Here is a 27886-nt window from a genome sequence, read left to right as displayed (position 1 = left end):
TTTGCTGTTCTTTTTTTAATTTATTTCAGAACAAACACCAGAACCATGATTGAAGCTTCAACTTTATTTTGGATGTTTCATCAATCCAAAAGCCTAAAAAGTAGCCAGGTAGAATGAAATCAGATTAAATCTGAAACATGGAGTGTTGAGACAAACCAAATCACATAAATATTTTGAGAACAATAAGGAGTCAATAATAAAAGTAATTTCAGACATGAGTACGACTGACAACTTTCTAATCTGTTCCTCCAAAAACAGACTTCACATACATCATTCTCAGAAATGTGCATTAAGATTACTCTTAACATACAAGCGCTTGGTTAAAAATAAAGTGAAATGTGGAACGATGCTTCAGGTTATTTTGTCTGGGGCAGTGCCATCAATTAATTACACTTCCTTTATGTTTCATTTGATTTGATCTATATCAAAAATCATTTATCCTTTTCTACTGAATTTCTTTCACAAAAATTTTTGTGCAGATCAGAAGTGAACTTAATAATAATTATGGGACATAAAAAGGAAAAAAAAATTATGGCAGATTTAAAAATAAGTGCTTTCAGGATATGTTTTTACGGGCCACTAATATGCCAAAAGTGGATACTGGATATACAGTATATTAGTCTAGATTGTATGATGTCTTCTTATTTTCAATCTTTGAGATTCAAAGCAACAAAAGCACTAAAGGTTAAGGTTAATGCTGTTTTAGCCCAGTTTAAAAGATTAGAGAACTTTTACGTTGAAGATAAGTAAGCATTTAACAATCACACTGCGTCGTCTTATCACCACGGTGAAGGTGTGTATTGAAGTTAATCACAGCTTTAGTATTTAAGAAAGAAAAGTGTATATCGACCCCGCGGTTTTTGTGACGTTCTTCACTTTCAGTACTCAGCATTAAACGGATAATCTCTGTGCTTCAGACTCCTGGGAAAAAAAAGGGAAAGTTATCCATCCGTAATTCTCATGTCATATGTACAGAGATCACATGAATATTGTTTATAATATAAAGCACTCACCACTGCATGGGACAAACCCTGTAGTTCCTGTTGTAGCTTAAAATGGTCTTCATTTCATCGTCACTCAGTTCAAAGTCAAACACCTGGCATCGTAAATAAAATGAATTTCAAACACGATAAGTAGGATCGTTTTCCAGCATCAAGGAGTTTCAGGCTTTTCCATCAAAGCTTACCTGGAAGTTCTCCCTGATGCGGGACGGAGTAACAGACTTCGGGATCACAATGACTTTCCTCTGGATGCTGAAGCGGAGCAGGACCTGGAGATGTATAGAACATCTGTTTTCTTGCCCAGACACTTATTAATCTCAACACCTACTCAGACTGCATTAGTTTTACATGGGGATGTTGAGAAATATAATTATTAGCAGAGTATTTCTGGAATTTTAGTTCCACCTAAATCTGTCATGGCAGTATTATTTTTCCGCTACAGATTGTGCTTGCGCGTGTCTGCAAAGATTACACTGTATTTTTACCTTCCATAAAAATGAGCAGTAGAAATAACCACAAGTAATATACATAATATCCCATATACAGTATAGTATAGTCCTGGGAAAAAAAATGGGCCAAGCCGAAATGGCAAAATATTAAACTTTTAATGGTCTTAATAACAAATCATTGGTCATGAAATGAGCAAGAATGAAACAAACACACTCCTGAGACTCCTGTGCCTCCATTTGCTGGTTTACTTTTGCTGCAGTGAACTGTTTGGGGAAAAGCTAGAAACAGGGAAATCCACTTCTATATAGATAAAATCATGTGACTTTGAATAAAATGATTAAAATGTTTGATGTAAAATTCACACTAACATGTCTTGGTGTATAAAATTTTAAAAATATCATCTGGGACGTTTTTTTTTTTCCCCTTAAATGCTTAGTCATTGTTTGCCTATCTGCCACACCTGATGCAGCACATCAAGGTCCTGATAACAAACTCATAAATGAGCCAGGATTGATAGAGCAGCGAGATAGCTACAGCATTTGTTTCATTCATGCAAATTTCCTTTCCATTAGCATTTTGGACTTGGTCCATTCTTTTGCGCAGGACTGTATGTGGGGAAAATTTGTTTTGTGCTTTATTTTCAGTATAAAGACACTCTAGGAAGCACTTGCTCTTTTCTATCGCCTCCAATACCAAAACCAAACCAAGTTTAGTTATTGAGTTCCTATAGGTTCCTATAGGTTCCTATACACCCCTGGGCAAAAAAAAAGGACCAAGCCCAAGTGCTTCCTGGAGTGTCCTTCTACTGAAAATAAAGCACAAAACAAATTTTCCTCGCATACGCTCCCATGCAAAAAAAAAATGAAAGGAAAGGAAATGAGCAAGAATGAAACAAATGCTGTAGCTGTCTCACTGCTCTATCAATCCTGGCGTGTTTATGAGCTTGTTATCAGGACCTTGATGTGCTGCATCAGGTGTGGCAGATAGGCAAACAATGACTTTAAGAAAAAAAAGCTTAGTCATTGTTTGCTTTTTGGAAATTTTTATACACCCAGACATATATTAGTTTGAATTTTACATCAAACATTTTAATCATTATAGCGATTTTACCTTTGCATACAAGAAGACTATAGAAGCGAATTTCCCTGTTTCTAGCTTTTCCCCAAACAAACAGCAAATGGAGGCACAGGAGCTCTCAGGAGTGCATTCGTTTCATTCTTGCTCATTTCCTGACCAGTGATTTGTTGTTAAGACCATTAAAAGCTTAATTTTTGCCATTTTGGGCTTGGCCCATTTTTTTTGCCCAGGACTGTGTTATGGTCATGTGACCTATGCATGATCAAGCACAACTTACATGGCCACGCCCCTTACAACAAGCGCTTACAATAAACAAAATGAATTGTGCGTCGCATACGTGGAGTTTATAGAGTCATGAGCATGAGGGCATCATGAAGACACGCCCATCCCTGTGATTTATACCGAGTTGTTATATTTTAGTGGAGAGCTGGCTGGTGGGTGGGAAAAAAAATCCATGTGACCATGAACCATGTGACACAATGAGCTTTTTGGAGCTCTTTCAAATCCACTTTAGATGAAATTGTTCATTTTATTTCTCCAGTCCTCCTACCTGAGCGGTGGTCTTCTTGTGCTTCTCAGCAATGGCCTTGATCTTCGGTTCCTCCAACAATGATGGGTCATCTGGTTTAGCCCTGATCATAAAAAATAAGCAGTATACCTTCATTCAATACACGCCGAGTTCACTTCACTACTCATTTACACACCACACAGAGATGTGTAGTCCTGCAAACAGAAGGGATGCTGAAGTCTTGCTATTGTCATATTATAGTTGAACACACACACATACATAAATACACACACAACTGAGCATCCTCCATGCTCTTGGCAATTTTTTTTGCAAGTTTTTGCACATTACATTATGCTGCTACAATATTTATTATACTGTATATAGGCTGCTACTCTTATGTTTGCACTATTTCAGCTACTTATATTGTACGCTTTGCACTATACTTAAGCCCTTGTCTCACACTCACTCTTTGCAAAGTCTTGTTTTGCCCTGGCTGACATTTCTGAGCGATACTACCTTCTTTATTGGATTACTGCATTTGACCCTGGACTGTTTTTTTCTCGTTTCTAGGTTGCTGCCTGCCCCGATCATCCGCCTGTCTGATTACTCTGCCTTTGTCTCCCCTCTGATTACCCTGTTTGCTGTTGCTTGACCATGCCTGTACAATTGTGTCTACCTTTTATTAAAAGCTGCAAATGGATCCTCACTCTGTTGACTCATCATTACAGTAGTTCTGTGTTGTTCTGTGTTTGTCTTATGTAGCACCTTGGTCCTGGAGAAACGTTGTTTCGTTTCATTATGTACTAACTGGCTGTATATGGTTGAAATGACAATAAACTCCACTTGACTTGACTTGATATTTTTCGCAAGCACTTTTTCTGCAGTTATTTGAGAAAGATCATAAGAATTGGTCAGACGAACAGACCTACAGTTCCTGTGATGAGCTGTCGTGTAAAATCTCTCACCATGGTCTATCAGGGGAACCCAGAGGGCTGTACGCGGTCACTGTAATCCCCTTCGACTGACAGAAGGCGATCAGTTTGTCCTGCGTCAGGTACGGGTGGCACTCGATCTGCAGAAAATAAACGTGACCATATGAGATGAGATAAATGAAGACTCATGCGTTACGTTGCATCTGACTGCATGTGATACAGAACCTGAAAAGAAATATTTTTGCTAATTTTCCAGGTTTATTCAATAATAGATACCAACAAGCCCAATATTTCTGTCCTTAAAGTGCAAAACAAATATTAAACTGCAAACATTTTGTAACATAAGCCTGTAAGAAATTTCAGCATTAATGCAAATTGTAAGGCATTTGACTCAACATGAGCCATCAACAATGTGTGTTTTTTTTTAAGGAATATTAATTAAATAATTAATTAATTAAATCCTCATGGGAAAATAGTGTCACAGAAGAACAGTGCTGAATGTAACATGCCAAAAGTGCTTGAGTAAGATTAAAAGGTAGAAGTGATACACGAGATTAAAAAGCACATCAGTCTAATAGCAAAGTGTGTGTGTGTTTTAGGACCACAGTCCTACCCTAATGCCATTATCTGTGCATGCCTCTTTTCCCCCACCCTTTTTTCATTGCAGCCCATCACCAGGCATTCACTGTGGAAACTTAGTGCTGATTTTATTCCAAACATGACAACAGATTCACAGTCATTAGACTTACATCAGCTTTTCTGTTTCACATCACATCAGAACACAATCCTGCTGCACAAGCTGTGAGTGAAATCCAGCAATGTCCAGACGCATTTTAGACAAAAGCCAAAAGCGAGAGCGTCAAAGCTGGCATGAGCAAAACATGGATTAGTAAATACGAGATGACCTTTCTGTGTACATATATCGCTGTAATTAAGCCTTAGGGGACAAGCTAACAATGTCAATGTCACTGCCATTTAAGTGAAGTCGGTGGAGATTCACAAGAAAACACGTTCACCGAGACCCCAGGGTGAGTAAAATACAAAAACAAAAGGATTTGCAAGATGACTTTAAGGAACTAAATTAATTCCTGTTCTCAACTCCAAACAGCTGTTGCTTCACCAGCTTCTCTTTTTTTCTCTACTCAAGTTAATAAGACAAAAAAAAAAAAAAAACAGAAAAACCCACAGCTTGTCATGGTACTGAGAAAACATGTCACATGAACACACAGCTTGTCATGTTGCGGGAAAAGTGTAAACTCATCTTTCCTGAAATCTTTCCTGTGTTGAAAAACTGAATAGAATCGTATCTGTGCTGAATTGAATTGTATCGGCTCAGCAGTGAATCGAATCGTTAATGGATCAGCAGTGGATTGAATCGAATCGGATCAGCAGTGAATCAAATTGTTATTGGAACAGTAGTGAATCAAATCGTTAATTGATCGGTAGCGAATTGAATCATTAATGGATCAGTAGCGAATTGAATCGTTAATGGATCAGTAGCGAATTGAATTGTTAACGGATCAGTAGCGAATTGAATCGTTAACGGATCAGTAGCGAATTGAATCGTTAACGAATCAGTCGTGAACTGAGAGTTTTATTTTTTGCATAGTAAATTTAGCATGGACAAACATCCAAAAAGCATTTAAAAAGCTTCAGATGATACTTTTACAACAATTGTAATCTCTGCTGGACTTTACCTGGTTGTTGGCAGGTTTATATTTGAGGCCTGGTTTATTCAGAATGGCTTCAATCTGCTCTCGGTTGAAGTTGGAGATGCCGATGGCCTTCACCAGCCCTGCGTCCACCAACTCTTCCATTCCCTACAACAACAAGATCAGTGTGTGATGTGACTCTGCCTCAGGAAGCATTTTTTTATGAAACTGTAATCGACTTCTCACCTCCCAGGTCTCCAGGAAATTGGTGTCATCACTGATGACAAAACCTTCACTGTCCAACGGGAAATCTTCTGGTCCAGGCTGAGAGTCAGAAACATAGTCCTTAAATACAAGTCCTAGAGAAATATCTGTCATGGAGTCTGAAGTGTTTTATTCCTCTTATACCACAGCAATCTGCCCACAATTACAATTTTTAATGTATTAAAAAAATGACATATCGTACTGTTTATACACTTATAATACAGCATAAAGTATTTATTGCTTTTAAATGAATCATCTGAACTTCTTTAAGTTAAATAACCTTTAAGCTTACACACTTCATGTTGGACAAATCCAGGGTTACATCACATCGTCAACGATCTAATCCAGTCAGTAATCAGAATAATGAGAATAATGAGAATAATGAGGCGCAGATCAGCCAGATAAGAGATATGTAATCGTGTTAGGATTGGGCCAATCTCTCAGGGATTAGAGATTAGTCTTTTAGGGACTGATTTCCCCCAGGACTCACTCACTCAAAGAACATGTATGAGACACACCATATACTGCTACTACTACTGTTATCAGTGCTGCTACTATTACTACTACCACACTGCTATTATTACTACTACTGTTATTATTATTACTATTAATACTGTTCCTGCTACAACTATTACTACTACTGCACTGCTATTATTACTACTACTGGTATTATTATTACTATTAATACTGTTGCTGCTGCTGCTACTACTAATACTACTACCATCATTACTACCACCATCATTACTACTAATACTGCTACTACTTTTATTATTATTACTATTAATACTGCTACTGTTACAACTATTACTACTACTACTGTTATTATTACTATTAATACTGTTGCTGCTGCTACTAATACTAGTACCATCATTACTACCACCATCATTAGTACTATTAGTACTACTCCTGATACAGCTACTACTACTATCATTACTACTAATACTGCTGCTACCACTTCTACTAATACTGCTACTACTACCACCATTACTACTAATACTGCTACTACTACCACCACCATTACTACTAAAGCTATTACTACTACCACCACCATTACTACTAATACTGCTGCTACTATTTTCCTAATACTGCTCCTGCTCCCATTACTCTTACTGCTACTATTACGACTGCTGCTGAGGCTGAGATAAAACTGCATAACTTTAACCTAGATTTAATAGATAAGTATAAGTATTTAAAGCCACCTTTAAGCCCACTGGCATGTGGACCAGATACAGATCCAGGTAATCCAGCTGCAGGTCACTTAAAGTCTTCTGACACGCCCCTTTTACGGCTGACTTCTGGTGAAAGGTGCTCCAAAGCTGCGAAGAAAAGAACGTTTAAGTCTTTTCCTGCTACGCTCTCTGGCGGCCATCTTTAACCTGTGTTCACTCAAGCTAATTTGTCATAACGTTTTGTAATATAAGTGGCATTTTCAGGTAGAGAGGTCGTGAGGGCTACCTTGCTGACGACAAACAGCTCCTCCCTCTTCACCACGCCCTCTTTAATCATGGTCTGGATGCCCTCTCCGACCTCCTTCTCGTTTTTGTAGACAAACGCTCCATCGATGTGTCTGTAGCCTGCAGCGATGGCGGCTTTCACAGCTTCAGTCACTTCACCTGGCTTAGACTGGAGCAGAGAACAAGGGGTTGATAAACATTCATATACTGTATAATACAACCGTGACCAAGTCTTATTAAACACATGCTAATCAGAAAAAAATGAAAGGGCTGTGATTTTATATATATATTTTATATACACACTTACACAATAAAAATATACTTCTTTTTGACCATATAAAATGCCCTTAACTCTGTGACTGATTTATTACAGAATTTAAAAAAAAAAAAAAAAAAGGAATAATCACAATTCATCAAAAAATAAAGGATATATTTATTATTTTTATATTTAAGACGAGTTAAGGACTGTGGTATAACCATATACACGCAATAAATGTATATTTATTTTTGACCATATAAGATACACAACGATGAGTCGAGTCTTCACAAGGACTAAAAAGTCAAAATTTACCGACATAAAGAGAGAAATCTCACAAATTAACAATATATATCTTTTTAAGTTTTACATTTGTCATATCATTGAATATAACGAGCAATTATTTATTTTATATAAAAAAAATTCTGTTAAACATTTCATTTTATTTTTTTTTATTTTTTCTACAATTCCCTGCTTTACACATTGATTAGTAATATTGTATCTTAATTAATTTAGCTTAACACTTTATCTTATATTAACTATATAATTATTATATGATTATTTTATTATTAAATTATTTTATTTATTTTTATTTTTATAACTTGTAATAGAGAAATGTGTTATTTTCTCTATTTTTTGCTTCGTTCTTCTTTTATGTGGTTGTATATTTGCATTTTTTATTTTAATGATGCATCTTTTTTATTTAGCTTTTCTTTAATTATATACTGCATATTATTATTATTAGTAGTAGTAGTATAAATATTTGCTTTTTATTCTACACTAAAGCAGGCCTACATAAGAGCACACCTATAATTATTTTAAGTACAAGATTTATTCATTTTAAAAAGTTTTTTTTTTTAATATAAAAGTTTACAGGTTACAGTGATATAATGTTTTTCCCCACTTTGACCCTAATCTAGATGTTTCTGAATTTATACTCGAAAGAATGGAGTGCATTTGAACAGAATTAGACATTTAAAACATGTTTAAAGGATGCAGGTGAAAGTTCCTCGCAGTGAAATGCAGAAAACTGGACATTTTTTGGATTGGAAGTTGACTCTTACCTTCCATGTACCGAGACCCACAAGAGGCATTTCTGCTCCGGTGTAGAGTTTCACTGAAGTTGCCATTTTCGACGTGATGAGTCTTTCTCCTTGGATTAGATCAGGAAATATAATAAGTGTAGCTGGTTAAAGTGAGGTCCAGGAAAAGCAAGTGTCAGCTGAGTCTAATCTACTAGAGTAGCAGACTAAGTGCGTGAACAGCTGTAAATATCCACAGAACTGAACCTCTATCAGGCACAACACCGCCACCTTGTGGATTGGAAAGTGAACGTCCGTGAACAGTAATTGTTCTTTTGGTCTAACTATGAGTGAAATTCTTTAGTGAAATCTTTCTCTACGTTTGTATGAACATTCCACTTTTTAGGTGAGTCAGATCATTTGACTCGGCTCACCAATAGGAGTCGACTCCTTCAGCTCCCAAACGGCCCATTGCCAATCTTTTCTAAACAGGATGAACTGTGCGATATTTCCACCATGTGATTGTTCTTCTTTGCACAACTATGAAATTGTTTCCTTAACTCTTTCTTTGCCTTCTATGTGTCCTCCAGCTCTTTTTGAGTGAGTCAGATCATTTGACTCGGCTCACCAATAAGAGCCGTCTTTTTCAACTTATTGCCATTTAAAGAAAACAAAGAAGAAGAACTTCTTCAATAATTGACAGACACAGAAGCATCCAATAATAATCATCATTAATTAAAAGCCTAATTTAAATACTTTTGTTGTGTTTATACAATGTAACAGAATGGAAATGTTCAGAATGTAACAGAATGGAAATCGAAACGCTATGGGAACGCCTTCAGCGTGACCGCGCTCTGAATCACATGTGTAATCAGTCCAATGGATGGGCGAGACGTCACGGGCGGGGTCACATAGCGACCAGGAAGCTTAAAAGCACGCGCGGTGGATACAGCGGCAGCTTTCTGTCATTCAGCAAGCGCTCTGTGTGTGTGTGTCAGTCTGATTTTGTATTGTTTGTCTCTCAAAGCATTATGCCAAAAAGACAAAACATGAGGGCGAGAGCGGGCAGCATTTTAGGCTGTGTGTTCCTCTCTTCCCGTGCTATATTATGGGTGGGCATACACACAGCCTGTGCGTTGCCTGCTTGGGAGCAAAGCATGCGGAGCCGGCTGCCGGCATTGCGGGCGTTTGCCACTGCGTGCGCTTCGCTCCCGGAAGGCTCTCTTTGAGGAGGGAGCCTTCACCAGTGTTCCTTGCGGTGTTGGCCCCACTTCTGCCGAGGCAGAGTGGCGGTTACACTCGTGGGGGTCGCAAATGGATTTGGTGGAGGCAATGGAGAGGGGCGAGTCCCTTTCTTCTTCCTCATCCGCCAGATCCACTGGTCCTTTTATGTGGTTTCGCTTTCGCCGCGGCATGCCTAAAGCTCGCGAAAAGATGAAACATGAGGCGAGAACAGGCAGCATTTTAGGCGGTGTGTTTCTCCCTGCTCGCGCTATATTACGGGTGGGGATACACATGGTCTGTGCGTTGTCTGCTTAAGAGCGGAGCCCGCATTGCGTTCGTTTGCCGCTGCGTGTGCTTCGCTCCCGGAAGGCACTCTTTGAGGAGCCGCCACCTCCACACCGGAGCCTACCTTTCTTCCCCGACCTCCACACCGAGGTGTCGAGGTCGTGGGGGAGGCTTTTCTAGACTCAGGAGATCATTCCTCCGTGTACCAGTGCCTCATACCAGGAGGCACAAAAACAAGGCCGGGGTCTTCTAAGGCGAAGCCAGATCTGCGGACCGTTCTTCTCTCTAAAAAGACCTCGGCCAAGAAATCCTGACGCTGGTGGCCCAGGACTTCTGAGGGCAGGCCCCGCTGGGGAAGAGCGGTGTACACCTCATCATACGGTGCCTGTCTCTCCTCAGTGCCCTCAGGAGATCGATCTGCCAACCCTGCCACCCATGGTGCTTCAGGGCACAGCGGTCTCCGGCGAGCGCTTCTCTCAGTTTCCGCCCAGGAACATAGCGGTACTGAGAGGCTCGCTACCTCTTTGGAGGTCTCCAGAGCAGCTATTTTGGCCATCCCCTGCCGGTCCGCCACTTCAGGGCACCGAGCTAGCCGCTCTCATTATACCAGAGGTCAGTCTTGAGAGACTGATTCCCTTAGTAGACTATTTGGCAGCGTGGAAACTTCTGCCAAATGTGTCTCAATGGGTCCTGCATACTGTAGAGAGAGGCTACCAAATCCAATTGGGTTCTCCAGTGCCTCGTTTCTCCGGGGTTCTTCCCACTCTCTTGGCCCCAAGCAGGCTCTGGTAATGGAACAAGAAGTAAACACTCTCTTCAGGAAGGAGGCCATCGAGGTGGTCCCTCCTCACAAAAGAGAGTCCAGGTTCTACAGCTGGTACTTCGTCGTTCCAACGAAGGATGGAGGGTTGCGTCCCATTTTAGATCCGCGTCAATTGAACCGCTCAGTCATGCGACTGAAGTTCAGGATGCTCACAATCAAACAAGGCGTGTCTCAGATCAGGTCCGAGGACTGGTTTGTCATGATCGAGCAAAAGACGCATACTTCCAAAATTCCGTCCTTCCCCAACACAGGAAGTTTGTGAGGTTTGCTTTCGGGGGCGAAGCTTACCAATATCGGGTTCTTCCTTTCGGCCTGGCACTCTCACCCCGCACTTTCACGAGAGGTGTAGATGCTGCTCTGGCTCCTCTGCGACTCTAGGACATCCGCATACTGAATTATATCAAGGATTGTTTGATATTAGCTCAATCGGAGCAGGCGGCGGTTCGGCATCGAGATGCCGTTCTCGCCCACATGAAGAGCTGGGGTTAAGACTAAAAGCCAAGAAAAGTGTGCTTTCTCCAGTACAGAGAACCACTTATCTGGGCGTGGTGTGGGATTCGACCACGATGCACGCACGTCTGTCTCCTGCTCGGATTGGTCGATCCTCACAGCAGTCACGGGAGTCAGAGAAGGCCGGTCACTCACTGTAAAGCAGTTCCAGAAACTGCTGGACAGCTGCATACAACGTGATACTTTTTGGCCTGCTGCACATGAGACCCCTACAGTGGTGGCTCAAGACCAAGGGGTTCTCCCCGAGGGGAAACCCGCTTCGCATGATCAAGGTCATGCGGCGATGCCTACTTGCCTTAGACATGTGGAGGGAACCTTGGTTCTTGTCTCAGGGCCCGGTGCTAGCTTTGAAACACTTTCTCCCGGACCTAAGAGTTCGCCATGTGTTGGTGCGCACCGACAACACAGAGGTGGTCTCTTACGTCAACCACCGGGGAGGTCTGCGTTAGCGCCCCCCTTTACAGGCGGGCGCACCAGATCCTTGTGTGGTCCCAGGGGAAACTCCTCCTGTTGGGAGCAGTTTATATCCCTGGGCATCTCAATATGGGAGCAGACATCCTGTCGAGGCAGGGGCCGAGGCCCGGGGAACGGAGACTTCACCCTGAGATGGTGAAGCGGATATGGAGAGTGTTTGGCCGGGCTCAGGTGGATCTGTTTGCTACTCAGGAGATATCGCACTGTCCCCTCTGGCTCTCTCTGTCTCATCCAGCTCCTCTCGGACTGGATGCCATGTACAGACCTGGCAGAGGCTTCGTCTGTACGCCTTTCCCCCGATTGCTCTGCTCCCAGGAGTTCTGGAGAGAGTGCGCCAGGACGGGGTCCTTCTGTTGTTAGTAGCTCCGTTCTGGCAGGGCCGAGTATGGTTCTCGGACCCGATTTCCCTCCTCGACGGCGTTCCACGGGAGATCCCCATCAGGAGGCACCTTCACTCACAGGCAGGCTTCCACCCCTGCCTGGAGTTGTGGAGGCTGTGGGTGTGACCTCTGGGGGGGGCACAACTCGTAGCTTCCAGTCTCTCAACCGAGGTTGTTGAGACCATTCTCCAATCCAGAGCTCCCTCAACGAGGAAACTGTACGCCCTGAGTGGAAATTTTTCACTTCTTGGTGCGGAGACCACCAGCTCGACCCAGTTAACTGCCCAGTTGGTACAGTGCTGGAGTTCCTGCAGGTCTGATTCTCCACAGGGTTGACCCTCTCCACCTTGAAGGTCTACGTGGCGGCCTTTGCGGCCTATCACGACCCTCACAGTGGTCAGTCTATGGGCAGGCACCCCCTAGTTACATGTTTCCTCCGTGGTGCGCTGAGGCCGATGCCTCCGGTACGATCTCGTGTCCCTCCGTGGGACCTGGCTGTGGTGCTGGAGGCTTTCTGTAAACTTCCTTCTCTCGAGAGAGTTGGGGATCTACAGGCCCTCTCAGTGGCCCTCCCTTTTAGACTTTGCGCCCGGTCTGGCCAAAGCGTTTCCCTACCCTCGAGCGGGGTATATTCCTAAAAGTTCCCTCCTCTACACCACGGCCTGTCGTACTCCAGGCCTTCTGTCCTCCTCCCTTTCGGGAGCCCGACCAGCAGAGGCTTAACTGTATATGTCCAGTGTGAGCACTGGACACATACGTCCTCAGAGCTGCCCGGGGGGTCGTGGATGCCATCTGTCTGGCCTACGATTCCTCTGATCTCCCCTCGCCCTCGGGAGTCAAGGCTCACTCCACTAGAAGTGTGGCCTCCAAGGCCTTTCTGGCAGGTCTCCCTATGCAGGACATCTGCAACGCTGCGGGTTGGTCCGTGCCCCTGACTTTCTTCGGGTTCTATGGCCTCAACATGCGAGCCACTTTGTGCTCTTTTGTTCTCTTGCCCTAGCTGTGCTCTTCCACACTAGGCAGGGATTTGTAAGTCTGGTGGCGTGGGCATACTCGTTCCCATAGCATTTCGACGCAGCTCGAGTTCCTGAAGGGGAACGTCTCCAGGTTACGTATGTAACCATGGTTCCCCCGAGGGAACGAGACGCTGCGTCTCAGTGCCATACTTCCGGCATCCCTGCAAGCGCACGCTTCATTCTCAAAGCTGCTGCTGTATCCACCGCACATGCTTATAAGCTTCCTGGTCGCTACGTCACCCCGCCCGTGACGTCTCGCCCATCCATTGGACTGATTACACATGTGATTCAGAGCGTGGTCACGCTGAAGGGGTTCCCATAGCGTTTCGACTCAGCGTCTCGTTCCCTCGGGGAACCATGGTTACATACGTAACCATGTTTTTTCTGACCACCACTGGCATACATGTTTTTTCTGACCACCACTGGCATCCTCTGAGCTGAGCAAGTTTCATCTTCATGAATTGTTCCATACATCAGAGCGTACAAATAACTTGGCACATCAGAAAGTAAAACAGAATGTAAACTGAATAAAAAGTACTAAATAAAGTGTAAAGTACTAAAGAAAGCAAATCGCAAAATCACAGTGAGAGGTTACAGAGTCTTATGTGAGGAAAACCCCACCATGACAATGTCACACTCTTTTCTCTCGTCTGGTGCTAAAATCTCTTTCCTGTTCTTCGCCTGGTTCTTCTTCCTGATCCCTGTCTTCCTCCTCTCCTTCCTCTGCCTGTCTTTGGGCCTTTGCAGATTTTCAGGTGGCATGTCAGATGGTATTTCATGAGGAAGCCCTTGTTGCATTTTTCACAGATGAAGTCTCTTTTCCCGTCATGGGAGTTGAGGTGCTTCTTTAAGTGATCAGTTTTGAGGAACTGTTTGTCGCACTTCGGGCAGGTGATCTGACGGTCGCTGCAGAAAAACAAACAGACACCGAGGTTAACATGATGTACGTCTTTTGATGAAGAGAATGAATGAGGTAAAAATGTCACGCTGATGCTAGTTTAACAGCGCTAGCTAGGCTTCTGATGTCAGAAACTCACTGAGGAACAGTGTTAGCAGCAGTCACATGATTATGCTGATAGGATTTCTCTCGTACAGTGTACACGATCAAGATCCGTCACGTGACTAAGTGTAAACATGAACGTACAGCATCACAGTACAGCATTATTATTATTTTTTTTTTATATCAGAGATGTTGTGAGCAATGTTCACCTACTACTTAAGGCTCATTGCTGCTCTACTACACTGCACTTTTTAAAATAAATTAGTACATAAATGTAAAAAAAAAAAAAATAAATAAAAATACACCATTTTTGCTTCGTTTTCTTTACTGTAGTTACAGCATCTGACCAGCAGATGTCGCCAAATTCTTATCTCAGGCAATTACAGTAATATGCATAAGTATTCACCCCCCTTGAACTTTTCTCCATTTTGTAGTGTTACTACCTGGAACGGAAACTTACTTCATTGGGATTATATACCGATAATACCATTAAAACCACTGACAGGTGAAGTGAATAAGATTGATTATCTCCTTACAATGGCACCTGTCAAGGGGTGGGATATATTAGGCAGCAAGTGAACAGTCAGTTCTTGAAGTTGATGTGTTGTAAGCAGGAAAAATGGGCAAGCGTAAGGATCTGAGCAACTTTGACAAGAGCCAAATTGTGATGGCTAGACGACTGGGTCAGAGCACCTCCTTGTGGAGTGTTCCCAGGATGCAGTGGTTAGTGAGTACCAAAAGTGGTCCAAGGAAAGACAACTGGTGAACCGGTGACAGGGTCATGGGCGTGTTGACTTGGCTTCTAAACTCCTCAGTTCACAATCCGAGCATCTGTGGGATGTGCTGGACAAACAAGTCTGATCCATGGAAGACCCACCTTGCAACTTGCAGGACTTAAAGGATCTGCTGCTAAAGTCTTGGTGCCAGATACCACAGCATACTTTCAGAGGTCTTGTGGAGTCCATCCCTCGTCGGGTTAGAGCTGTTTTGGCGGCACAAGGGGAACCTACACAATATTTGGCAGTTAATTTTAAGTTAGGGCTGATCAGTGTATGTCATGAATCTACACAAATATACCGTAGTCACCGAACTCATCGAAACTGGACAGCTGAAGCCTGGAAAAAAGACCAGGTGATTTTTTTTCTTCTAATCTTCAACTGTCCACTTTGCATGAGCCTGTTCCCAAGATCGCCTCAGATTCTTGTTCTTGGCTGATAGGAGTGGAACCTGATGTGGTCTTCTGTTGTTGTATCTCATCCACCTCAAGGTTTGATCCATTGTGCATTCTTAGATGCTTTTCTTCTCACCATGGTTGTGAAGAGTGATTATTTGAGTTACTATTTCCTTCCTGGCAGCTCAAACCAATCTGGCAATTTTCCTCTGACCTGTCTAATCAACAAGGTGTTTCCACCCACAGAACTGTCGCTCACTCAATGTTTTGTTTTCCACACCATTCTGTGTAAACTCTAGAGACTGCCGTGTGTGAAATTGCCAAGAGAAGCAGTTTCCGAAATACTCAAACCAGCCCTTCTGTAACCCTCAAAATGATGCTACCACCACCATGCTTCACAACATGGATGGTGTTTTTTACTCAGGGTGATGGGGAGTGTTGGGTTTCTACCAAATGAAGAGTATATGTTGATCAGTTTTGTTTTATTAAATGTCTAGTATTAATTGATTTTTTTTTTTCATTTTTAGATTTTTTTTTTGGAATCTTTTCCTTTCATATTATTAATATGCAACAACAAATTGTTTCATAAAATGTTCATTAAACTGGTTTATGTAATTAAAATATATAAGCACTTATATACAAGCACTGCATATGCATACCTCTTAATTCAAATGAAGTGTTTCTTTCAGAATTGTGTCTATAATCTGCTGTTTTGATTTTGCATTAAGGCATGAAACAACTGCGCAACACTTTGCTGTTCTTTTTTTAATTTATTTCAGAACAAACACCAGAACCATGATTGAAGCTTCAACTTTATTTTGGATGTTTCATCAATCCAAAAGCCTAAAAAGTAGCCAGGTAGAATGAAATCAGATTAAATCTGAAACATGAGTGTTCAGAAAAACCAAATCACATAAAAATTTTGAGAACAATAAGGAGTCAATAATAAAAATAATTTCAGACATGAGTACGACTGACAACTTTCCAATCTGTTCCTCCAAAAACAGATTTCACATACATCATTCTCAGAAATGTGCATTAAGATTACTCTTAACATACAAGTGCTTGGTTAAAAATAAAGTGAAATGTGGAATGATGCTTCAGGTTATTTTGTCTGGGGCAGTGCCATCAATTAATTACACTTCCTTAATGTTTCATCTGATTTGATCTATTTATCCTTTCATTTCTATTGAATTTCTTTCACAAAAATTTTTGTTCAGATAAGAAGTGAACTTAATAATAATTATGGGACATAAAAAGGAAAAAAATTATGGCAGATTTAAAAATAAGTGCTTTCAGGATATGTTTTTACGGGCCACTAATATGCCAAAAGAGGATACTGGATATACAGTATATTAGTCTAGATTGTATGATGTCTTCTTATTTTCAATCTTTGAGATTCAAAGCAACAAAAGCACTAAAGGTTAAGGTTAATGCTGTTTTAGCCCAGTTTAAAAGATTAGAGAACTTTTACGTTGAAGATAAGTGAGCATTTAACAATCACACTGCGTCGTCTTATCACCACGGTGAAGATGTGTATTGAAGTTAATCACAGCTTTAGTATTTAAGAAAGAAAAGTGTACATCGACCCCGTGGTTTTCGTGCCGTTCTTCACTTTCAGTACTCAGCATTAAACGGATAATATCTGTGCTTCACACTCCTGGGAAAAAAAAAGGGAAAGTTATCCATCCGTAATTCTCATGTCATATGTACAGAGATCACATGGATATTGTTTATAATATAAAGCACTCACCACTGCATGGGACAAACCCTGTAGTTTCTGTTGTAGCTTAAAATGGTCTTCATTTCATCGTCACTCAGTTCAAAGTCAAACACCTGGCATCGTAAATAAAATGAATTTCAAACACGATAAGTCGGAACGTTTTCCAGCATCAAGGAGTTTCAGGCTTTTCCATCAAAGCTTACCTGGAAGTTCTCCTTGATGCGGGACGGAGTAACAGACTTCGGGATCACAATGACTTTCCTCTGGACGTTGAAGCGGAGCAGGACCTGGAGATACAGAACAGCTGTTTTCTTGCCCAGACACTTATTAATCTCAACACCTACTCAGACTGCATTAGTTTTACATGGGGATGTTGAGTGATATAATTATTAGCAGAGTATTTCTGGAATTTTAGTTCCACCTAAATCTGTCATGGCAGTATTTCTTTTTCCCCTACAGATTGTGCGTATACATAATATCCCACATACAGTATAGTATAGTCCTGGGAAAAAAAAATAGGCCAAACCCAAATGGCAAAATATTAAACTTTTAATGGTCTTAATAACAAATCATTGGTCATGAAACGAGCAAGAATGAAACAAACGCACTCCTGAGACTCCTGTGCCTCCATTTGCTGGTTTACTTTTGCTGCAGTGAACTGTTTGGGGAAAAGCTAGAAACAGGGAAATCCACTTCTATATAGATCAAAATCATGTGACTTTGAATAAAATGATTAAAATGTTTGATGTAAAATTCACACTAACATGTCTTGGTGTATAAAATTTTAAAAATATCATCTGGGACATTTTTTTTTTTTTCTTTTCCTTAAATGCTTAGTCATTGTTTGCCTATCTGCCATACCTGATGCAGCACATCAAGGTCCTGATAACAAACTCATAAACGAGCCAGGATTGATAGAGCAGCGAGATAGCTACAGCATTTGTTTGATTCATGCAAATTTCCTTTCCATTAGCATTTTGGACTTGGCCCATTCTTTTGCGCAGGAGTGTAGGTGGGGAAAATTTGTTTTGTGCTTTATTTTCAGTATCAAGACACTCTAGGAAGCACTTGCTCTTTTCTATCGCCTCCAATACCAAAACCAAACCAAGTTTAGTTATTGAGTTCCTATAGGTTCCTATATACTCCTGGGCAAAAAAAAAGGACCAAGCCCAAGTGCTTCCTGGAGTGTCCTTCTACTGAAAATAAAGCACAAAACAAATTTTCCCCGCATACACTCCCATGCAAAAAAAAAATGAAAGGAAAGGAAATGAGCAAGAATGAAACAAATGCTGTAGCTGTCTCACTGCTCTATCAATCCTGGCTTGTTTATGAGCTTGTTATCAGGACCTTGATGTGCTGCAACAGGTGTGGCAGATAGGCAAACAATGACTTTAAGAAAAAAAGCTTAGTCATTGTTTGCTTTTTGAAATTTTTATACACCCAGACATATATTAGTTTGAATTTTACATCAAACATTTTAATCATTATAGCGATTTTACCTTTGCATACAAGAAGACTATAGAAGCGAATTTCCCTGTTTCTAGCTTTTCCCCAAACAAACAGCAAATGGAGGCACAGGAGCTCTCAGGAGTGCATTTGTTTCATTCTTGCTCATTTCCTGACCAGTGATTTGTTGTTAAGACCATTAAAAGCTTAATTTTTGCCATTTTGGGCTTGGCCCATTTTTTTGCCCGGGACTGTGTTATGGTCATGTGACCTATGCATGATCAAGCACAACTTACATGGCCACGCCCTTTACAACAAGCGCTTACAATAAACAAAATGAATTGTGCGTCGCATACGTGGAGTTTATAGAGTCATGAGCATGAGGGCATCATGAAGACACACCTATCCCTGTGATTTATACCGAGTTGTTATATTTTAGTGGAGAGCTGGCTGGGAAAAAAAAATCCATGTGACCATGAACCGTGTGACACAATGAGCTTTTTGGAGCTCTTTCAAATCCACTTTAGATGAAATTGTTCATTTTATTTATTCCAGTCCTCCTACCTGAGCGGTGGTCTTCTTGTGCTTCTCAGCAATGGCCTTGATCTTTGGTTCCTCCAACAATGATGGGTCATCTGGTTTAGCCCTGATCATAAGAAAAATAAGCAATATACCTTCATTCAATACACGCCGAGTTCACTTCACTACTCATTTACACACCACACAGAGATGTGTAGTCCTGCAAACAGAAGGGATGCTGAAGTCTTGCTATTGTCATATTATAGTTGAACACACACACATACATAAATACACACACAACTGAGCATCCTCCATGCTCTTGGCAATTTTTTTTGCAAGTTTTTGCACATTACATTATGCTGTTAAAATATTTATTATATTGTACATAGGCTGCTACTCTTATGTTTGCACTATTTCAGGTACTTATATTGTATTCTTTGCACTATTCTCACTGGTCGGCACTGGTACTTACTGTGCCCATTGTCTATCCCAGTAAGTATTGTACTGTCTTGTGCTGTCTGCACTTGTGCACTTTATGTATAAATTATGTAGTCCCTTGTAGTTGCAACGAATCCAGCCTCTGTGGTTCCCTCTGATCGTCACCAGAGGTCACCATCACCCGAATATTGACTTTTCTTTCTAAACTCCATTTCCCATCACCCCGTGCCTAGCACTGATTTCGAGCTCACCTGCAGCTTGTTACTACTTAAGCCCCTATCTCACACTCACTCTTTGCAAAGTCTTGTTTTGGGCGCTAATCTTCCCTCGGAGTATGCTGATCTAGCTGAAGCATTCAGCAAGTCCAACGCTACCCAACTACCCCCACATCGACCTAGCGACTGTGCCATCGAGCTGCTTCCCGGTACCACACTGCCCAAAGGCAGAATCTTTCCTCTTTCACAACCAGAGACTGAATCCATGAAAGCCTACATAGAGGAGGAACTAGCTAAGGGCTTCATTGTTCCATTTACGTCTCCTGCGTCTGCCGGATTCTTCTTTGTCAAGAAGAAAGATGGGAGTTTTCTGCCTTGTATTGATTACAGAGGTCTAAACGAAGTAACTGTCAAGTTCTGGTACCCTCTACCACTAGTTCTGCTGGCTCCACTACGTCTGGGCACTATGAGTACCATGGTTATGCTGTTCAGGCTTGTCAACAGTCCCTCAGTCTTCCAAGCATTCATAAACGATGTATTCCGTGACATGCTTGGTAGATGGGTCATCGTTTACATGGACAACATTCTCATTTACTCTGACTCTTGAAACACACATTAACCATATCCGAGCTGTTCTACAAAGTCTGATCTCGCACCAGTTATATGCTAAAGCAGAGAAATGTGAGTTTCACCAGACTTCTACCACGTTCCTGGGATATGTGGTCAGTCCTGAGGGAGTGGCGATGGATGATCATAAAGTGCAAGCCGTCTTGAACTGGCCCCAACCTACGACTGTCAAAGAGATGCAGAGGTTCCTTGGATTTGCTAACTTTTACAGACGATTCATCAGAGACTTCAGCTCCATCGCAACCCCCCTGACTTCAATGACTAAGAGGAGGGGAAGTCGCTTATCCTGGTCACCAGCAGCTGACAGAGCCTTTAACCACCTCAAGGAACGTATCTCCACTGCACCCATATTGCATCACCCTGATCCTGAGTGTGAGGTAGTAAAGATAGACGCCAGCACAGGTGTCGGGGCAGTTCTTTTGCAACGTCATGGCAGTCCACCCAAACTCTTCCCCTGTGCCTACTTCTCTCGCAAGCTTAACCAAGCGGAACAGAATTATGATGTGGGGAACCATGAGCTACTGGCAATGAAGGCGGCCTTTGAGGAGTGGCGACACTGGCTTGAGGGAGACAAATTTCCCTTCTCAGTTCTCACTGACCATCGCAATCTGGAATATCTCCACACTGCAAAGAGATTCAATCACAGACAGGCCAGGTGGGCTCTATTCTTCACACGGTTTCAGTTCACAGTAACTTATCATCCAGGATCCAAAAACACCGAAGCAGATGCGCTTTCTCATCAGTTTGAGTCCGCATACCAACACTTTCACCTGATCCCATCTTACCTTCCACTCTCATTGTGGCACCTGTGCTGTGGGACGTCATGACAGAAATTGCGGAGACGCAGGGCATAGATCCTATACCTGCTGAATGTCCACCCAACAGGACCTTTGTACCTCTTTCCTTGAGGAACCGAGTTATTCAACAGGTTCATGACCTCCCCAGCTCCGGACACCCTGGAATAACTGCGTCCATCCAACTTCTCACCAACAAATTCTGGTGGCCGTCACTTCGCACTGACACCATTGCATACATTAAGAACTGTGTAACTTGCAACACCACCAAGTCCTCTAAACAATTGCCCGCGGGTTTGCCCAGCCTCTACCTGTTCCCCAGAGACCCTGGTCCCACATCGCCATTGATTTTATTACCGACCTTCCCAACTCCAGAGGCAATACCACCATTCTTACCATCATCGATCGCTTCTCTAAGTCCTGTCGCCTGATACCATTACCCAGACTACCCACAGCCCTAGAAACAGCAGAGACTCTGTGCAGTTATGTATTCCGCTTCTATGGACTCCTCGAAGATATGGTCTCGGACAGAGGCCCTCAGTTCACTTCTCGAGTATGGGCAGCTTTCTTCAAACACCTCGACATCAATATAAGTCTTACCTTGGGCTACCACCCTGAATCCAACGGGCAAACTGAAAGCCTCAATCAAGAAATCACTCGCTTCCTAAAATCCTACTGTCACCGCAATCAAGCTGATTGGAGCAGATATCTGTTTTGGGCAGAATATGCACAAAATTCCCTGCGCAAACCATCCACTGGACTTACACCCTTCCAATGCGTGCTTGGATTCCAACCACCTCTCTTTCCCTGGTCCGGGGAGCCCACAGACTTACCCGCAATTAATGACTGGCTCAGGAAGAGTGAAACTACCTGGAATGAGGCCCATACTCATCTCTAATGCGCCATCAGGAAAAAGAAGGAATAAGCAGATTGCCATCGACGTCTCAACCCTGAGTATGTCCCGGGATCGTGGGTCAGAACCAGGGACCCCCTCCTCTCATCATCGACGGTGAGGAGGCATATCAGGTTCAGGAGATCTTAAACTCTTGGCGCCGGGGAGGAGTTCTGCAATAATCTTGTGGACTGGGAGGGGTATGGACCGGAGGAGAGGTCCTGGGTCGATGCCAAGGACATTCTTGACCCATCACTTACCACTGACTTCCACAGGACCCATCCGGATAAACCGGCCCCTCGTCCTCGCGTCGTTTGCCTTCTCACGTCAGGAGCCGCTCGCAGGGAGGGGGCTCTGTAACAAATCCAGCCTCTGTGGTTCCCTCTGATCGTCTAAACTCCACTCCATTAAACTACTTAATCCCTTGTCTCACACTCACTCTTTGCGAAGTCTTGTTTTGCCCCGGCTGACATTTCTGAGCGTTACTACCTTCTTTATTGGATTACTGCATTTGACCCTGGACTGTTTTTTTCTCGTTTCTAGGTTGCTGCCTGCCCCGATCATCCGCCTGTCTGATTACTCTGCCTTTGTCTCCCCTCTGATTACCCTGTTTGCTGTTGCTCGACCATGCCTGTACAATTGTGTTTACCTTTTATTAAAAGGTGCAAATGGATCCTCACTCTGTTGACTCATCATTACAGTAGTTCTGTGTTGTTCTGTGTTTGTCTTATGTAGCACCTTGGTCCTGGAGAAACGTTGTTTCGTTTCATTATGTACTAACTGGCTGTATATGGTTGAAATGACAATAAACTCCACTTGACTTGACTTGATATTTTTCGCAAGCACTTTTTCTGCAGTTATTTGAGAAAGATCATAAGAATTGGTCAGACGAACAGTCCTACAGTTCCTGTGATGAGCTGTCGTGTAAAATCTCTCACCATGGTCTATCAGGGGAACCCAGAGGGCTGTACGCGGTCACTGTAATCCCCTTCGACTGACAGAAGGCGATCAGTTTGTCCTGTGTCAGGTACGGGTGGCACTCGATCTGCAGAAAATAAACGTGACCATATGAGATGAGATAAATGAAGACTCATGCGTTACGTTGCATCTGACTGCATGTGATACAGAACCTGAAAAGAAATATTTTTGCTAATTTTCCAGGTTTATTCAATAATAGATACCAACAAGCCCAATATTTCTGTCCTTAAAGTGCAAAACAAATATTAAACTGCAAACATTTTGTAACGTAAGCCTGTAAGAAATTTCAGCATTAATGCAAATTGTAAGGCATTTGACTCAACATGAGCCATCAACAATGCGTTTTTTAAGGAATATTAATTAAATAATTAATTAATTAAATCCTCATGGGAAAATAGTGTCACAGAAGAACAGTGCTGAATGTAACATGCCAAAAGTGCTTGAGTAAGATTAAAAGGTAGAAGTGATACACGAGATTAAAAAGCACATCAGTCTAATAGCAAAGTGTGTGTATGTTTTAGGACCACAGTCCTACCCTAATGCCATTATCTGTGCATGCCTCTTTTTCCCCCACCCTTTTTTCATTGCAGCCCATCACCAGGCATTCACTGTGGAAACTTAGTGCTGATTTTATTCCAAATATGACAACAGATTCACAGTCATTAGACTTACATCAGCTTTTCTGTTTCACATCACATCAGAACACAATCCTGCAGCACAGGCTGTGAGTGAAATCCAGCAACGTCCAGACGCATTTTAGACAAAAGCCAAAAGCGAGAGCGTCAAAGCTGGCATGAGCAAAACATGGATTAGTAAATACGAGATGACCTTTCTGTGTACATATATCACTGTAATTAAGCCTTAGGGGACAAGCTAACAATGTCAATGTCACTGCCATTTAAGTGAAGTCGGTGGAGATTCACAAGAAAACATGTTCACCGAGACCCCAGGGTGAGTAAAATACAAAAACAAAAGGATTTGCAAGATGACTTTAAGGAACGTCCATGAAAAATTAATTCCTGTTCTCAACTCCAAACAGCTGTTGCTTCACCAGCTTCTCTTTTTTTCTCTACTCAAGTTAATAAAACAAAACAAAAAAAAAACAACAACACAGCTTTTCATAGTACTGAGGAAACATGACACATGAAAACACAGTTTGTCATGTTGTGGGAAAAGTGTAAACTCACCTGTCCTGAAATCTTTCCCAAAAACTTCAAATTAACCAAACGGACTTGTATTAAATCGGGCCTGAATAGAATCGTGTCTGTGCTGAATTGAATTGTATCAGATCAGTAGTAATTGTAATCGTATTGGATCAGCAGTGAATTAAATCTAATTGTATCTGTACTGAATTGAATCCAATTGAATTGTAACGGCTCAGCAGTGAATCGAATCGTTAACAGATCAGCAGTGAATCGAATCGCACTGGATCAGTAGTGAATTGAATCGTTAACGGATCAGCAGTGAATTGAATCGTATGTTTTTGTATGAAAGAGAGAGATTCATAACCCTAGTAAATGGTGGTAACAGTAACTCCATCACACCACTGCCTCGTCAATTATTTTCCTGTAACAGCACCACACAGAGTTTTATTTTTTGCGTAGTAAATTTAGCATGGACAAACATCCAAAAAGCATTTAAAAAGCTTCAGATGATACTTTTACAACAATTGTAATCTCTGCTGGACTTTACCTGGTTGTTGGCAGGTTTATATTTGAGGCCTGGTTTATTCAGAATGGCTTCAATCTGCTCTCGGTTGAAGTTGGAGATGCCGATGGCCTTCACCAGCCCTGCGTCCACCAACTCTTCCATTCCCTACAACAACAAGATCAGTGTGTGATGTGACGCTGCCACAGGAAGCATTTTTTTATGTAACCGACTTCTCACCTCCCAGGTCTCCAGGAAATTGGTGTCGTCATTGATGGTAAAACCTTCACTATCCAACGGGAAATCTTCTGGTCCAGGCTGAAAGACGGAAACACAGTCCTTAAACACAAGTCCTAGAGAAATATCCGTCATGGAGTCTGAAGTGTTTTATTCCTCTTATACCACAGCAATCTGCCCACAATTACAATTTTTAATGTATTAAAAAAATGACAAATCGTACTGTTTATACACTTATAATACAGCATACAGTATTTATTGCTTTTAAATGAATCATCTGAACTTCTTTAAGTTAAATAAATCTTTAAGCTCACACACTTCATGTTGGACAAATCCAGGGCTACATCACATCGTCAACGATCTAATCCAGTCAGTAATCAGAATAAACAGAATAATGAGAATAATCAGAATAATGAGAATAATGAGGCGCAGATCAGCCAGATAAGAGATATGTAATTGTGTTAGGATTGGGTCAATCTCTCAGGGATTAGAGGTTAGTCTTTTAGGGACTGATTTCCCCCAGGACTCACTCACTCAAAGAACATGTACGAGACACACCATATACTGCTACTACTACTGTTATCAGTGCTGCTACTATTACTACTACCACACTGCTATTATTACTACTACTGTTATTATTATTACTATTAATACTGTTACTGCTACAACTATTACTACGACTGCACTGCTATTATTACTACTACTGGTATTATTATTACTATTAATACTGTTGCTGCTGCTGCTACTACTAATACTACTACCATCATTAGTACTATTACTACTCCCAATACTGCTACTACTACTACTTCCATCATTACTACTAATACTGCTACTACTACATCATTACTACTAAAGCTATTACTACTACCACCATCATTACTACTAATACTGCTGCTACTATTTTCCTAATACTGCTCCTGCTCCCATTACTCTTACTGCTACTATTACGACTGCTGCTGAGGCTGAGATAAAACTGCATAACTTTAACCTAGATTTAATAGATAAGTATAAGTATTTAAAGCCACCTTTAAGGCCATTGGCCAGTGGAGCAGATACAGATCCAGGTAATCCAGCTGCAGGTCACTTAAAGTCTTCTGACATGCCCCTTTTACGGCTGACTTCTGGTAAAAGGTGCACCAAAGCTGCGAAGAAAAGAACGTTTAAGTCTTTTCCTGCCACGCTCTCTGGAGGCCATCTTTAACCTGTGTTCACTCAAGCTAATTTGTCATAACGTTTTGTAATATAAGTGGCATTTTCAGGTAGAGAGGTCGTGAGGGCTACCTTGCTGACGACAAACAGCTCCTCCCTCTTCACCACGCCCTCTTTAATCATGGTCTGGATGCCCTCTCCGACCTCCTTCTCGTTTTTGTAGATGTACGCTCCATCGAGGTGTCTGTAGCCTGCAGCGATGGCGGCTTTCACAGCTTCAGTCACTTCACCTGGCTTAGACTGGAGCACAGAACAAGGGGTTGATAAACATTAACTCACGTATCAGCTCACGGTTACTTTCCTGATTGTATAATACAACCATGACCAAGTCTTATTACACACATGGTAATCAGAAAAAAATGAAAGGGCTGTGATTTTATATATATATATATATTTAACAAAAATATACTTCTTTTTGACCATATAAAATGCCCTTAACTCTGTGACTGATTTATTACAGAATTAATAATTTTAAAAAAAAAGGAATAATCACAATTCATCAAAAAATAAAGGATATAAGGATAAAATAAATGCAAAAGAAAGGGAAAAAAGAAAGACAAGTTAAGGACTGTGGTATAAACATATACACACAATAAACGTATATTTCTTTTTGACCATTTAAGATACACAACGACGAGTTGAGTCTTCACGAGGACTAAAAACCGGCATAAAGAGAAAAATCTCACACATTAACAATATATAACTTTTTAATTTTAAGTTATTTTTTCTCTAGTTTGTCATATCATTGGATATAACACGCAATTGTTTATTTAAAAAAAAACTTTAATAAACATTTCATTTTAATATTTTTATCTCTAAGCTACAATTTCCTGCTTTGCATATTGATTACTAATATTGTATCTTAATTAATTTATCTTAATACTTTATGCAATATTAACTATATAATTATTATATTATTAAATTTTTTTTAATTTTTATAAATTGTAATAGAGAATGTTTTATTTTCTATATTTTTTGCTTCTTTCTTCTTTTTGTGGTTTTATATTAGCAATTTTTTTATTTTAATGATCTATTTTATTTATTATTTATTATTATTATTATTAGTAGTAGTAGTAGTAGTATAAATATTTGCCCTTTATTCTACACTAAAGCAGTCCTACATAAGAGCACATCTATAATTAAGTACAAGATTTATTCATTTTAAAAAGTTTTTTTTTTAAATATAAAAGTTTACAGGTTACAGTGATATAATGTTTTTCCCCACTTTGACCCTAATCTAAATGTTTCTGAATTTATACTCGAAAGAATGGAGTGCATTTGAACAGAATTAGACATTTAAAACATGTTTAAAGGATGCAGGTGAAAGTTCCTCGCAGTGAAATGCAGAAAACTGGACATTTTTTGGATTGGATGTTGACTCTTACCTTCCATGTACCGAGACCCACAAGAGGCATTTCTGCTCCGGTGTAGAGTTTCACTGAAGTTGCCATTTTCGACGTGATGAGTCTTTCTCCTCGGATTAGATCAGGAAATATAATAAGTGTAGCTGGTTAAAGTGAACTAGTTAGTAGTGGTGCAGGAGGAGGAAGTGTCAGCTGAGTCTAATCTACCAGACTAGCAGACTAGCTGTGCATGAACAGCTGTAAATATCCACAGAGCTGTGAACTGAACCTCCATCAGGCACAACACCGCCACCTTGTG

The 27886-nt window shown here is 41.3% G+C and overlaps 1 protein-coding gene across 3 annotated transcripts; it reads right to left on the bottom strand.

Annotated features, from left to right (window-relative positions):
• Positions 1 to 44: 44 nt before the first annotated feature.
• LOC117599542 (aldo-keto reductase family 1 member B1) lies at positions 45 to 27886 on the bottom strand. Of its 3 annotated transcripts, none has more exons than XM_053241750.1 (10): positions 27610 to 27886; positions 26297 to 26464; positions 26041 to 26157; positions 25019 to 25096; positions 24824 to 24946; positions 23092 to 23198; positions 19233 to 19314; positions 17426 to 17509; positions 17253 to 17335; positions 45 to 921 (listed from the first exon to the last, which is right to left on the bottom strand). In XM_053241750.1, the coding sequence occupies exons 1-10, from the start codon at positions 27673 to 27675 to the stop codon at positions 879 to 881; spliced, it is 951 nt and encodes a 316-aa protein (XP_053097725.1). In that variant the 5' UTR covers positions 27676 to 27886; the 3' UTR covers positions 45 to 878. The 3 variants fall into 3 exon arrangements, with proteins under 3 accessions (XP_053097725.1, XP_053097726.1, XP_034169048.1); XM_053241751.1 differs by lacking the exons at positions 17253 to 17335; positions 17426 to 17509; positions 19233 to 19314; ... (4 more) ...; positions 26297 to 26464; positions 27610 to 27886 and adding exons at positions 1014 to 1096; positions 1187 to 1270; positions 3079 to 3160; ... (4 more) ...; positions 7340 to 7507; positions 8659 to 9035; XM_034313157.2 differs by lacking the exon at positions 45 to 921 and adding an exon at positions 16294 to 17159 and having other exon boundaries at positions 27610 to 27885.

Source organism: Pangasianodon hypophthalmus, chromosome 18 (genome assembly GCF_027358585.1).
Source record: "Pangasianodon hypophthalmus isolate fPanHyp1 chromosome 18, fPanHyp1.pri, whole genome shotgun sequence".
Taxonomy (NCBI): domain Eukaryota; kingdom Metazoa; phylum Chordata; class Actinopteri; order Siluriformes; family Pangasiidae; genus Pangasianodon; species Pangasianodon hypophthalmus.
Note: the sequence above shows the minus strand (reverse complement) of the source record. Positions and strands in the feature narration are given on the sequence as shown.

Excerpts from the sequence above, each read along its gene's own strand:
- LOC117599542 (XM_053241750.1), bottom strand. The coding sequence starts at position 27,675 with ATGGCAACTTCAGTGAAACTCTACACCGGAGCAGAAATGCCTCTTGTG. Across the intron at positions 26,158-26,296 it reads AGCTGTTTGTCGTCAGCAAG|CTTTGGTGCACCTTTTACCA; the intron begins GTAGCCCTCACG and ends TTTTCTTCGCAG. Across the intron at positions 25,097-26,040 it reads ACTGGCCAATGGCCTTAAAG|CCTGGACCAGAAGATTTCCC; the intron begins GTGGCTTTAAAT and ends TCCGTCTTTCAG.